The following is a 15,129-nucleotide window of genomic DNA, read 5'->3' as shown; positions in this document are numbered from 1 at the left end:
CAAAAACAAAAAATATTATTTAGAATAAGAGTTTATTTAGCCTATCGGTTAACTTTTAGATATTTTGTATACCTGTATTCTGTCTCTGTAATAAGAATTTGTTTTTTAATGTAGTTAAAAGTAGTATATACTCTGTTATTTATATTACTACCTATAGCATATTAATTTTAGATTTATCATATTTTTATGTTTAAGAGATATCAATATAATCAATGATTATGTAAGATTGAAAAAAAAAGAATTGTGTAGAAATAAAGGTTAAGAAAAATTGAATTCTGATATTTTTCCTCTACATTTCAAGTATACAAAGATTCCTCTATGATTATACTTGATGTATCAATTACGAAATCCATTTTTAGAATGCATTTTGGACTATTATACATTAATATTATAATATTATTAATAATATTATAATATCCCATAGGATATACTTTGGAGTAAGAAGGAAAAACATCTTTTAGCAAAGAGAGTGTATATTGATAATTCTTTTTATTATTACATTTTTGAGCATGCCATTCTCATATCTATTTTAACAAAATTTATTGTAAATTATTCTAAATTACAATAAAATTATACTTTCTTGCAAATAATTAACCTATCAAAATCTTTTGCAAACAAAATTACGTTATTAATGTTACATTTTTATTTGATAACTTTTCTTAATTAAAATTTATGTAGTCGACAACAAATCGGAAATAACTCATAATATAATACTTGTCTTGTATCTTTCTTTACAAGATCATAGTATTAATAAAAAAATTCTTCAAAAAAGATTCAAATAAATTATCTGATCTACTCGAACAGCTCAAATGGAATTCGATCTGTTTTAGTTGAATGTTCCATTGTTCAAATAGTTCGAATAGACATTGAAAACAATTTAAGCGAAAACATTACACCAGTTTCTTAAGAATTGTTTTGAACAAGTTCTTTTTAGATTTTTAAATGTTAAAAATATATAATTAAATCAAATTTCATTAACATATTAGATATCTAAAATAATTGAAGTTCAATGTGCAAAATCTGTTTTGCGATATTTAAATTTTTGGTACAAATGTTAACGTTAATTATTTTGAAGTTCTGATCAGAAGTCATAAACTGTCTTATCCTTAGAAATTTTTTAAATTTCAATATCTTACTTTTCTACCTTGTTATAAAGGATTTAAATCCCAAGTTTTGTTAAAATAGCAAATTTTTTATCTATGACAAAGTCATATACCATTTACATTGTGGCTATTAATATACATACGCAGTGTAATTTATTGCGATAGATTCCGCCAAACACACACACACACACACACACACACACACACACACACACACACACACACACACACACACACACACACACACACACACACACAATGTAATATAATTATACAACTTATATACATTTAGCAGAATCTATCACGTTAAATTACCGTGTATGTATAATTATAACAACAAATTATAAAATATTTGATTTTATCGCCATAAGCAGAAAGTTTGCTATGTTAGAAAAACTATATTTTATAGGAGATAAATATACAATACATTTATGTACATATTTTTCAAAAGAATCTCAATTAATCTTTTTTACAAAAAGTTCAAATATCAGAAAAAATTATTGATGAAAATTGACTTATAATAGCATTTCCAGGGTCTGTCTAGAAGAAATAGAATATAAAAAATCTATAAGAAACATATCTGGTGTTTAGTTTAAAATAATAAAAAATTTTTTTCTTGTAAACTAATGTTATTCACCGCAAACAGAAAATGAAGTTTTTTTTTTGAAATCAGATTTAACAGGTCGAAAAATGTAAACCATTCAAATATCTTCAAGCTCAAACAATTCAAAGTTTGATCTAGAAATTCATATTGTTCGAATTGTTCAAATACATGAGTTTACCCATCAGTATTAATATATAATTACAGTTTAAGTATCTAGTTTAAGCCCTGTTTATGATAATATACACATTGTACAATTCGTATTTTCGTGTGTACTAATTTGTTTTTATACTGCTGATTTATCCTTGATAGTCAAAATAATCTATCTCTTTCTCAGCAGTTTTAGCAGTTGATGATGATGGCAGCGATTGCTGATTCTGTTTTACAGGTAACGCCAGAACAGTCCTGCAATACATAATCATTTAATTATATGTTATATTTTCATTTATTTATTTGTTATTGTATCCGACAATTACAGATATCTTACTTTGTAGAGTTATTTCCCTTTGAAGTATTAAGTACCGGACCTGGAACCTTTCTTTGCCCTTTTTCTCTTTGTATCATTTCTAGTAAACTGTAGCTTGGTAGCCAACACTATAACGTGATACATTTGTGTTAAAATTACACACACACACACACACACACACACACACACACACACACACACACACACACACACACACACACACACACACACACACACACTCTCTCTCTTTCGCTCACTCACTCACTCACTTTAATCGAGCGAACTTTTACCTTATCTTTTACGGCAGTGGCAACAACGTTTCTTTTTGGCTCTTCATCGTACGCTTGACTCTCGCAACCAAAATGCTGGCACGATTCATGCACGAAATGACGTTTTTCCCTGTTCATAACATCGAACGAATAACTCCGGGATTTTTGTTTGGATGTCTTTGCCAGCTGTACTAACTCTGTCAATTTGTCATGAACCATTTGACAGAAGTGCGGGTCTTTCTTGGCCCATTGTTTCATGTAATCACTGTATCTAGGCATCAGTTTGCCGCTCAAGTCTGGATTGACAATTTGCAGTCCCAATGCGAGCCTCCTGTTTCTTTCAATTATCCTGCATTCATCATTGCATTCCAAAGTCTTCAACTGATTTTGCTTTTTCGCGCCTTGCCCAAATACTTCTTCTAAATTGACGGAATGTCCAAGCTGCATATCAGCCATTTTACTAGCCAATATGTTGCTCGCTATTCTTTGATATTCCTTCGCATTATCTGCACAGACGCGACTCATGGTTCTGTGCCCACATTGACACGTAACCTATAATAAAACCGTAAATATAACAAAAAATATAACGAAATTTGTTGAAATTTTATCACAATTGTTTTCATATAAATGGTCGTTTAATACATAAAGAAGAAATTGTTCTTACCTTAACCATCTCTTTGCAAGGAGTATCGGGACACTTAGCTTCGTGGCACGGAGCGGCGCAGATGTGCCCGCATAGTTCCCTCGTCACAGTGCAAGGTTGAATGCAAGTTTGTCCGGGTCTCTCGCAGGATCCGACGTGACACATCATGATGCATTTATGCCGTCCACATGCCAATGGCTTGTTACATGGTAGACCGCATGAGATCTCTTTCACATGGCATGGTACTGCTTTTCTAAGCTCGTGTCTACCATGGCACCATCTTTGAGTCAGGATGCTACATGGTGGGCAAGTAGGCTCGCTGTGACAGTTATGCAATACCTCGTGATCACAGGAATGTTCGCGTGAACACGGTCGGTTGCAAGTTGGCCTCCTCGTGCCGCACGGTACCGGTGGATAAATCACCTCAGCACCACATTCGCAATACAATTCTTCGAAGCTGCTCTCCAAGCAAGGTGAACATCTTCCTGTTGAAGAATAGAGATTTTGTTTCGTACCATACAATTTCTATATACATGACTATGTACAAACCATGGAAGAATAAAATAACAGGAATGTGACCAGGCGAAGAGTAGCGGACGGAAGGGAGAAATAGACGCGAGACTCCACAGGCAAGTCCAAAAGTTCAAGTATAAAGTATAATATATACTGGATATTGTGTTTGACGTTATAGAATATCAGAATAGGGCAGCCAATCAGATCCTTTACCTCGCCTCTCGCAGTTTACAATACCTCTTTCGCTCTAATACTCCCTCCTGTTACTTTATTCCTCCATGGTACAAACATTTGCCATTACCTATGTGACATCTTTCTTGGCATTTATGCCGACCACAGCTTAAGTTCTTCGAACATGGCAACGGACAGATGTGCTCGATGTCGATGCAGCACAATTGATTGCAGTTGTGCTTACCGCAAGATCTTTTTTTCTTGCAGCGTTTCTCACAGCGTGCGTCATCGGCCTTGCTCGTCAAATCCTTGCAAGCAATCTCGCGGTCCATATTACCGCACCGACACTTGACGTCGGTGGTTAAAACACATTCCGGACATTCTCCCATGTGACACAATGCCTTACAAGTATGCGGATTACCTGCGTAATCGTGAATTCAACATTAATACATTTATAAAATAACGAAATGCAATATCTCAAGATGCTTACTAGGTTGACCGCATTTCAAGCGCTTCGAACAGATTTTATCGCAGATTGGCACAGGATCCATACAGCTCTCTCTCTTCTCTGCTAATGGCGTTTGACCACAGCAACACATTGTAACTTTCTCGGGCGTCAAGGAACAGGGTTCGCAGGGCTCTGGATGACAAATTTTTTGGCAATGATGTTTTTTGCAGTCCAACGACTTGTTACAAATATTATCACAGCAATACATATCTGCAACATTGGCTCGGCAGGGTACCTCCTGAGTTTTTTTACTACAAAAACATGCTAAACAAAATAAAAGTATTATAAATTTATCAATATTGCTTTGTCAAATATAATTATTAATTCTAACATCAACATATTTATCTTAATTTAAAAATTAAATGTGTTAAATCGTTAAAAAAATTGGAATATTACTTTGTTGTATAACTTTGTCACAAGGCCCACACTCTCCCTGATGACACTTCCTTTGACAAATGTGTTTGCCACATGACAGACCTTTTCCGCATATCGAGTCGCACATTAAGAATTCCTGAGTGCTGCACAGAAGCATCTTGGATGTTCTCCGGCATCCACAATACTTTGTTACCATCGCCACGCATTGCGGACAAGAGCCAGGATGGCAGAGCAGAGTGCATTTATGTGGGCAATTTTTTTTGGATAGATACCGGCCACAAATCTCACCACACGAGTGTGCCACGTCTCGGCGATTCCACTCTGGCATCTTCATCTTCCTGCAGAAGCAGAAATAATCTTCGGGCACGAAGAGACTGATGTCCCGACAAGCCGGGCACTTCCAACTGTTGTTCTCTAAAAAGAGACAGGATGTAAATAAGACTACGTTTGATGTTTCAGTAGCAATAAAAAATTCGATTGTCACTTACCACTCTGAGATGACTTTGCCCATTTTTTTATACATCTCAGATGCAATACATAATAACAATTGCTGCAAGACCAAACGTAGTCGTTTTGCTTGACATGCTCATAACAGACCAGACACTCTAATGTACCTGTGTTCAACTGTTCTGTCAATCTTTCCCTCTGACTTGCGTCGTCATCTAAAAAAAAAGAACAAAACAATTACTTCATTAGTAAGAGCTCATAGAGCTCCTTAACAGTTATCTTAACAGTGCAATCTTTTTGACAGACTGTTCAAACATACTAATGTCATTTTTTTTCCTTGGAGTTTTCCTCTGAGTGACATATCCCATCTCATTATTTTCTGTCCTGTCTCTCCAATTTTCTGTTTTCTTGTCTTTGTAACTTGTTACTTCGGTATTTCTTTTTTGCATGTACTTTGCTGTGTTTGCCACTGTTGTTCTACGTCTGGTACTAGGTTCAGATTGAATGTCGTTAAAATTATATTTGTGATAATTAGATGTATTAGTCAATCGCTTAGATCTACCGCTTCGTGCTTCAAGACTTTTCGAGGACACACTTTCCAAATCATTATCCTTGTACATCAACGTCTCTTCCTTGCTTCTATTGGTTTTTGTACTTGTATACGAGTCATCCTCTTGAATCTCTTCAAAAACACCTTTATTTTCCTGACTACTAGATGAAGTGGCTGAATTAGTGACTTCAATCATATGGGTGCAAGCTTCTCTAGTGGCATTTTGTTCTACGTCCAACTGATGCTTCCTATTGTAATACCTGCCGTTTTGAAATTTATTGCAATTTCTCGCATTGTATGTCCTATGAGTATCCTTATAGCCAGCTCTTGGCAGAGCCTGCGGTTGTTCCTGTGACTTATTTTGTCTATAATTCGAATCCTTTCGATTGTTGAAACGTCTTTCACCTTTATATCTGTTGTCCGATGGGACAATTGTTGATTTCGGTCTGAATTCTTGTGTGTGAACGTTGAGACCGCTCGCCGTCGCGTTGCTGTTATCATACTTTTTGAATCTGGAGTCCCTTCTGAACCTGGCTTGGTTGCTCGGCACGAATTCCTCGGCCATGGGATGCAGATTGGAATTTTCCACCACGGTGGACTGAACGACATCGACCATCGGCACAGACTTGCCGCCAGCTGCCCGGTTATCCCTGGATCGATTGCCTCTGTAATTGCCACGAGAGGAAAAGGGCGGTGCGTTGCGCGACGTTGAGGCGCTGTTCGCGGACGAGGTGTTTGGCAGTACACGTTCCTGATAGGAATTGTTCTTCAAAGGCACCATGTTTGACGAGTGCTGAGCGTCAAGCTGGTAGAAAGCTGTCGCTGCTGGTCTGCTTTGCTCGTAGACGTGCTGACTGCCCGCGGCTCCCGGATAGTAGTTTGCCACCGACAGGTCGCGCAAATACGCGGTGTTTCCTGTGGAGAAGTACGGCCAATTCTCCGCAGCGGTATCGGCTGTGTTCCGGTCGGGATAAACCAGGTAACTGAGATCTTCCGGATACGAGCCATCCCAGGTAGCCATCGTCACGATTGCACAGTGATGCGAAATCACACGTAATGACAAAGGGGAGGAGAGGGGAGGAGAGTGCTGATAAACATACGGGTCTCTTATCTGCCGAGATTTCTTTCTCGCGGAACGGAGAAGAGGATGGAGAAAAAAGGTAGATATCGGGAAATTACCGTTTCGGCGAATCGTTGTGATATGTTACGCTAGACCGCGCGTGTGCGATACGTTCCGGAATGACCTCGTCCTAACCTAAAAGAATTCCGAAGGATGCGCGTAATCCACGTGTCTTATTGCTTGTCGTATCGTTCGCAATTTTCAAGCCGATCACAACGAGAATTAGAAGACCGTGTGGGGAATGACGAGTGAAATTTTTACAAACTTTCCCGTCTAGCACACTCTCCAACAGCGATTACAACACCCTCTGATGGAAGCCTCTCCACACCTTCAGGGTCTTAGCAGAATGGCTGACTTACAATATCTTAAGGCAAATCACATGGGCTGGTATTCATAGTCGAATCTTATTTCAAGATCGTCTCAAGCAATATCTTAAGATGCTAATACAGCTCTGTGATTGGTTGATGGCATCTTAAGACAGTACTTAAGATGATCTTAAATATAAGATCCGACTATGAATACTGGCCATGGTGGGGAATAGAGCTGCGGAATAGAACTGCGTCATAGAAGCAGCCAATCAGAGCTTTGCCGCATCAACGCATTCTAATGCGGCAAAGCTCTGATTGGCTGCTTCTATGACTGCGTTTCGATATTCACTACCAGTACTGAAAATCTATAGTTTACGTCACATACACTGTAGAATTTCAATACTGACAGTGAATATTGAAACGCAGCTTATGGCCTATTTCTACCAACGTAGATTAATTTTAATCTTGGATTAACTTACTCTTTATCTCTTTCTCATTTTTGAAACTAGAATAAGATAACAAGTAAATTAAACCGAGATTAAAGTTAATCTACGTTGGTAGAAACAAGCCTCGCACGTTCTATTTCGCAGCTCTATTCCCCACCATGTGATTTCGGCCTTAATCGAGATTTTTGTCGGTACGGTAGGGATGTACTTGATCGTTTAGCATCGCGGTATCTGTCTTATTCCACAATGGCCATGATTGCGCACGCGCGATCTGCGAGAATCTGAGATTGACCGACTATTGACAGATGTACGTTGACAGTTGTGGTGTGGTCGAGCGCGATTTTTCGTGTACGTGGAAATTTTTCTAATTTTATTGAAAAAAATCTCGAATGCGTTTTACGGTCTACCCCGCAATGCCGGGGCTTGGCGAATCCGTGTTCACCGACATCCTAAAGTCGTGAGACAAGGTAGTCCAATCAGGCAAGAGAGGAAGAGTGTGAGAGAAGAGAGAGAGTCTTAATCATCGGCATGGGCGAAAATTCGGAGCCCTTTAGGGATGAGACGAATCTCGTGGAATATGACCGGGTCGACTTGCCCGTAGGACACGACGTTCGTTCGCTTGAAGGTACAAATCAAACATGGAAATGCGCGACGTGTCTCATTCGTTTTCACGTGCATAATGTGTCGCATCGTCGCACAGCTGTGCTAAAAGTTAATCGCTTATTCAGAATGCAAAATCACAAAAAAATTAAGATGACATGAAACAGAAAACATTTTAGGAGAAATATTTTTTAGTTAAAAGGATTTCTTTAAAATCATAGCTAAATCAAGAATGGATCATAAAATTGTAGTCAAAAGTATATTGGATGAGATCATGGTTCTTAACATTTCCTCTAAAATAACTTCTGTTTCATGTCATCTTGATCTTATTATGATTTTTTATGTTCCATTTAGATAAATCTCAACAAGCATATTCTTTGAGATATATAAGTGATGAAATATATTATGCAAGGTCTACAATGGCAGCAGGAGTAATGGAGTAGGAGTAAGAAGTAAGAAATATGAAATGAGATTTGCCCATTTTGTTTACTTCCGGTTTTTAATTGGTCAATTGTTACTCTTACTCCTTACTCTATTACTCCTGCTGCCATTGTAGACCCCGCATAAGTGAACTATAAATGAAGTTTCTATAATTCTTTAGTTTCCAGTATCATTTTCAGTGTAATTTTTAATTTAAGAGAGAAAAAGAAAAAATACTTTTGTGAGTTCCTTATTACATATAAAAAAGATATTTGTTATTATTTGTTATATTAATTACTTTTTCTATTCCAACTTTAGTCTATTAAATATTTTTATACCTTTAATATTTACTTATGCCTTATAAAATATTTTATACCTTTTAAACTGTTAATTTTTTAGGAAAATTATAATAACTAATGTATTTTTGCAGGAATGACAACACAGGATAGTATATCGCAAGTTCAAAGTGATTATCATGAAAGCAACACATTTGAAAGTAAAAGCATTTTGGCATTATTAAGGAAGAATGATGGAGAAGTAAAATCAATTTGTTCTACAGATAACATGGACTCGTACATTACTTTTGAGGAGGATAAATCTATTACTGACGTTCCTAATATAAAACTTCAGACTTGCCAGTTGTCTAGTAGCGAGAGTCGGCTCTTGTACGATACTGAATCTCTTTGCCATTCACTGTCGTCCCATTGTACGAGTGCTTCATTACCCGCGATATCATTTTCGGATTCACACTTAGTCAGAAACAAAGTTAACGCGTTTGAAAAGAATGTATATACACAGGGCAATGTAGCAATGACTTGCACCGAAGAAAAGACGTTGTTTAATCGATTAAACGAAATAAAAGATTCTTCTGATTTGCAACATTCCACGAATGAAAATATTTTTAAAGCACGTCAGCATAATCCGACGGAAGATAAAGACGATAAAAATTATCTTAAAGATCAGGTTGTTGAGAGTAGTATAGCTGAAACGAAACAATCTTGTGAAGAAACGATAGATTCACGAACGAATAATAAGGCTACGAACGAACGAAGTCAAGCTGAAATGAATGTATCTAAAAAGAACATATTGCATTCTTCAATTCTGACACTAGGTACTAACGCACGAGATCTGGTATCACGGCCGACTTTAGCTGATGATAGTAAACTGGTAAAAATGTCTCTTTTGACGAATCCGATAAATATAATGCAGTCGAACGTTCAGATTTTAAATAAAAGCCGTAACTTTTTAAACTTTATCACGGAAAAGTCGACGAACATTATGGAAAAGGCTCTGCTGCCACAGCATTTGGCAATGAAATACAATCACGTATTGAAATCCATTGAGAACGATACTGTGGGGTTTTGTACTGGTAACGAATCTTCCTTCATTGATGTGACGTCCAGATTAGATATAGACTCGGCGACAAATCGAAGTGATACAAGTTGTATGATTATAAAACAAAATCACGAGAGTGAGAGTAACTTGAATAGCGTGACAAACAATGAGAAGGAAATAAATCTGTCTGCGTGTATGAAAGAAAGTAAAACGTACGATGACTCTGGAGGACAGCTGTTACGTAATAGCGATCTTGACAATGAAATAGTATCGGACGAGAAAAATCATGTACTTAAAAACAATGATTTTGACAGATTAGATTGTGATGTAATTCATGATCAAATAAGACGCGACGTATTGTCCACAGAAACGAATAAAAATAACGAGTCATATGACGTCGCGTATAAAGAAGATTCGTTTGGTATTGATACTTTGGCGAATTTAAATATTTTAAAACACAACTCTTTGGAACATCCAGCTTATCTTACCTTATTGGAGGATTACACCAGTTTAAAGCTCAAGCACTTAAAGCTACTGGAGAAAATGGAATATTTAAAAAACTTGAATCAATCGAGTAACTTTTGTCAAGAGTCCAGAACAAATGCGGATGCACTTACCTCGCAAGTGAAAAACTTGGAAAAGACTGTACATAAATTAACAGTCGATCTGAATGAGTCACTGGATATGCAGGAGGCTCTGAAGAAGGAGTGCATCGTGGTTAATAGAGAAAAGGAGGATATGATTATGAAATACGTAACCAGCGAGAAACAGTTAATTGATACACAAAGGTACTTGTAAAAAAAACTCGTTAATAATTTATAGCTCTGATACTTTTTAGACATGATTGATAAAAGTTGTTTAATCTTGAGTATTGAAATAAAAAAAATTCAATTTTTTGACTAAAAAACTCATTTTTTAAATGTTAAATCAGTTTTCTTTCTGTCTTTCTATGACTTTTTTACTTTTTAAATTTTTAACCTGTATATCTGTAATCTGTAATTTTAAACCTGTGTATCTGCAATGTATATCTGTAAATATTTTATGAAATTTAATTTGAAACATATGTCATACATAGAGCGAGAGATTCTACAGAACGTAAAGTTAAAGAACTCTTAAAGGATCTAGAATTAGTGCAAAGCAAATTACGCCAAACGCAGGGTGAACGCACGAGAATATGTAGTATCTTGGATGGAAAATGTCGTGAGGTAACTGATCTTCAAAAGGAGATAGAAAACTTGAAGGAGGATGTTAAATCAAAGGAGATCAAACTAAAATGGACACAGACCAAACTTAAAACCGAAATGGAGTCGCAAAAGGATACTCAACATAAATTAGACAAAGCTCTGGTAAAGTAAAAAAAGACGATTTACTTTTGATTTTACTAATAATTTATTAACAATCTTTATTAGTAGTTTAAGTTATGTCAAAAAATGGTTCGAAAATTGTCAGGTCAAATGTAAATAATTATATAGTTTGTTGGTTTTGGCAATCGTTTCGACATCGGATTGCTAGTCACCATTAAAGAAATTCTAATGGAATATCAATATCATTTAGATGTATGTTACAGATGAAGATAAATGATATGAAAGAGGAATGCGAGCAAATACGTCGCGAAACGCAAGAATCGTTTCGTAAATTTCAGCAATCCGAGGAGAATAAAGCTGTGACGTTGGACCAACAACTGAAAGAGCATCAAGCACGTTTGATTTTGGAAAGGCATGTTACGGAGGATAAGGAAACACTGAGGCTTCAGTTGCAAAAGGAGTTGGAAATATTCAAGTCCAAGCAACAAAATTTACTTGAAGAAAATAAAAAGCTAAGTCTAAAGATACAAGAATCAGAGAAGATTTGTTTAAATCATGAAAATGATTTAAGTAATTTGAGGATCGTCGCAGATCAGCGTCAGCAACAAATCGTCGAATTATTAGACAAAGTCTCCCAGTTAGAAACATTAAAAGTACAATTGCAACAGTAAGTATTATATATTATATTACAGTCTCTCTCAATATTGTATTATAAAACTATAGTCCTTCACCAATTAGGATTAACTATTATAAAATTATATTTTATAAAAATTATATAATTTTGAAGAATTTATAATTTTAAATAAAATTTTGCTATGATAATCTAATGATTATTTTAATGATAAACTATTTTGTTTTTATATTTACAGTGAAGAAAATCGTGTAGTATCGACCGAAGCAAAATTGCAGCAATTGCAATTTATTAATGAGGAACTGCAATCTGATATGCAAGCGTGCCGTCAGAAAGAGGCAGATATGTTAGATTTTACACAAAAGTTAACGGACACGAATGTACGTCTTCAATCGGAGTTTATTACGATTCAAGCAAAGGCGAATTATCTTGAATCCGAACAAGGACCCCTACGTGATTGCATCAACCAATTGACCAATAAGGTTAAAACTTTAGAGGAAGAACTGATGCAAGAACGAAAAAAACGAAGAGAAGAGTGCGAGATTCTAGCTAAGCATCTCGCCGAGCAGACTCAACTCGCGCAGAACTTCGCTCAAAAGCTGGAAGACAGTCAGGGTGAAAATGCAGTATTAAAGAGGAAGGATCAGACTTTTATAAAGGAAATGACACGAGAATTGCAACAATGTCGTAGAAAATTGGAAATGTACGAAACTACGTCTCCTAGTAATTCATTGGACATTGCATCTAGAACAGGATCTAACACTTCCTTAGCAGGTATCGATATTGATTTGATATCTTATTGACATATGGTTGAGTTATAATTAATTAAAAGATTAACTTTTAACTTAGTCAATTTGAAATAAATTAATTTTTAACTTTAACTTTAATTACTAATTAAAACATATACTTTAATTTTTTTAAGTAAAAAATTTAGAAAATTTATGTAAAAAAAATACTTATTTACATTCTTATATAAAAAATCTTTATTTCATATAAATTTAATTTACAAATAAAATATGGATTTATTTGCTGATTCTTGTTATTAATTATTGTTTTTTGTCATTTAAAGTAATTTAATTTTGTTATTTAAAGTAATCTAATTTTTAAATATACAACATTTAATATAAATATAAAAATGCTTTTAAAATTAACTTTTAAATTAATTTAATCTTAACGCAATTTTTAACTAAGTTAGTTTTTTGTTCGTGAAACTTTTAGTGTAACTAAATTAATTTTATTATTATTATTACTTTCTATTAACTTTAACATAATTTAGTTTTAATAAAATATTAATTTATCCATCTTTACTTATTGATGTTAACAAATTGTTATAAATGCATACTGTATTAAGTTATAATAAATGTATCTTTTTTTTAGGTGATACATCAAACGGTGCCTTATCAGATAACAACGCTAATAGTGATCAAATTAATTCTATAGAACTTAATAAGCAAGTACTAATGGATCGCATCATCAAGCTACAAAATATAAATGTAAAAAGGGCTGAAAAGTTAGATTTCTTAAAAGAACACACGCAAACATTACTTGAAGACATACAGAAAAAAGAAAAAATAATACAATATTATATTTTACATCAAAACTTTGGGGCTTTGACATGTAACGAAAGAGATAGACACAAGGTATATATACATGAAAGTATTTTTTGTTTGAAAGTAGTTAACTATATTTTATTTTATTTATGTTCGGAATGTAGATGTGATAAAACCAATCTGTTCGAATTGCTCTATTTAAAAGATCTAAATGTTTATATTAATAGATGTTTTTGTTTTTTATATCCAAGCATATCAAAAACAGAAGAGGCACAGTAAGTCAGGAAATAGATTCTCTAAATAATGTAAAGAAGCAAATAAAATAATTAATTAATCTTTATACATTATATATATATATATATATATATATATATATATATATATATTCATATAATTTTTATATATCCTTACATACATATGTATTATATCTTATGTTCATTTCTATATTTAAATTTTTAACAAGTATATATATTTGCAGGCGGAATTGGCACGACGCGGAGGTATAATGGCATCCGTTTACAATCATAAAGTTTCGGATGAGAATATGACTCTAGAACTTTCTTTAGAAATAAACCAAAAATTACAAGCGGTTCTTGAAGACGCGTTATTAAAAAATATCATTTTAAAGGTAAATTTATAAAAGCTATAAATACGAACTAATTAAAAAATGCGATATGAAACAATTTACGTTAAATGAGCCACTACATGTTGAAATTTTCATTTTTTGAAGTACTTTATCTACATTTTATATAAAAACTCTTTATGTATTTTTACATCATAAATTGAAAATTGTATCCTTAAATTTTTTAAGACATTTCTTATTCTCTTGACATACAATTTTTTTGTACTTCATATATTTCAACCTGATTAAAATTAAGGAAATTATTTTTTTGGTTCTTTAAAAAGTGATTTTTTCTTCATGGAAGTGCTCTGTGGTATGTAGATAATATTATTGATGTTTTTATTTTTACAGGACAATATTGATACATTAGGTAAAGAAATAGCTAGTTTAACAATGCAGAATCAGCGAAAACAAATTGATAAATAGTTATTACATGTTAAGTATGTATATATATATATATATATGTGTGTGTGTGTGTGTGTGTGTGTGTGTGTGTACTCACACACATATATCATTATACATGAATTTATATCATACATACACATGTATATGTATATTAGAATTATTTTATTTTGAATTGTAATTAAAAATATGTATATTTATGTAAATTTATTTATTATATTTAATTCAGGATGCATGTTATGTACTACACACACATGCGCGCGCGTACACACACACACACACACACACACACACACACACACACACACACACACACATATATACATTGCAAGCGGAACATATAGATTCAGAGATACAAAACTATGTTTAACATGTCACAAAATGTATTATAAAATTTATTCAAAGAATATGATGCAATGTGTTTTTATTTAATTAAAGGTAGAATGATTCTTTATATAAAATTATAAAAAAGAAAAAAATTATATGTGAAATATAATTTTCGCAAAAAAATTAAAAATTTTTTCGAGAAAAAGCGTCTTGGCAATGATTATCAAGATAATTGCAAATAATAAAATATTTTATTTAAATAGATAATATTTAAAAATCCGGGGGAATGTTTCTTTGAAAATTAAAAATACATGTTAATATACAAAAATCACGTTATTAAATAAATAATGAAATATAATGAAATTGAAAGGAAGATACTCAAGGAAGTGAGAAAACAACGCTACAAATTTGGTAAATA

At 33.9% G+C, this 15,129-nt stretch overlaps 2 protein-coding genes across 3 annotated transcripts; one reads left to right on the top strand and one right to left on the bottom strand.

Annotated features, from left to right (window-relative positions):
* Nucleotides 1–467: 467 nt before the first annotated feature.
* On the bottom strand, nucleotides 468–7,164 carry LOC105834597 (protein shuttle craft). The gene is made up of 9 exons (XM_012677215.3): nucleotides 5,416–7,164; nucleotides 5,138–5,311; nucleotides 4,671–5,063; nucleotides 4,257–4,538; nucleotides 3,897–4,187; nucleotides 3,104–3,567; nucleotides 2,461–2,991; nucleotides 2,192–2,298; nucleotides 468–2,109 (listed from the first exon to the last, which is right to left on the bottom strand). The coding sequence occupies exons 1-9, from the start codon at nucleotides 6,665–6,667 to the stop codon at nucleotides 2,004–2,006; spliced, it is 3,600 nt and encodes a 1,199-aa protein (XP_012532669.1). The 5' UTR covers nucleotides 6,668–7,164; the 3' UTR covers nucleotides 468–2,003.
* Nucleotides 7,165–7,728: 564 nt separating this feature from the next.
* Nucleotides 7,729–14,793, top strand: LOC105834598 (coiled-coil domain-containing protein 186). 2 transcript variants are annotated; one of them, XM_012677217.3, is made up of 9 exons: nucleotides 7,729–8,145; nucleotides 8,971–10,663; nucleotides 10,951–11,221; nucleotides 11,443–11,846; nucleotides 12,049–12,584; nucleotides 13,188–13,450; nucleotides 13,612–13,635; nucleotides 13,839–13,988; nucleotides 14,334–14,793. In XM_012677217.3, exons 1-9 carry the CDS (start codon nucleotides 8,049–8,051, stop codon nucleotides 14,406–14,408), a joined length of 3,513 nt encoding a protein of 1,170 aa, XP_012532671.1. In that variant the 5' UTR covers nucleotides 7,729–8,048; the 3' UTR covers nucleotides 14,409–14,793. The 2 variants fall into 2 exon arrangements, with proteins under 2 accessions (XP_012532671.1, XP_012532672.1); XM_012677218.3 differs by lacking the exon at nucleotides 13,612–13,635.
* The last annotated feature ends 336 nt before the right edge of the window (nucleotides 14,794–15,129 follow it).

This window comes from Monomorium pharaonis, chromosome 9, assembly GCF_013373865.1.
Source record: "Monomorium pharaonis isolate MP-MQ-018 chromosome 9, ASM1337386v2, whole genome shotgun sequence".
Taxonomy (NCBI): Eukaryota; Metazoa; Arthropoda; class Insecta; order Hymenoptera; family Formicidae; genus Monomorium; species Monomorium pharaonis.
This window is presented reverse-complemented; position numbering and strand designations above follow the sequence as displayed.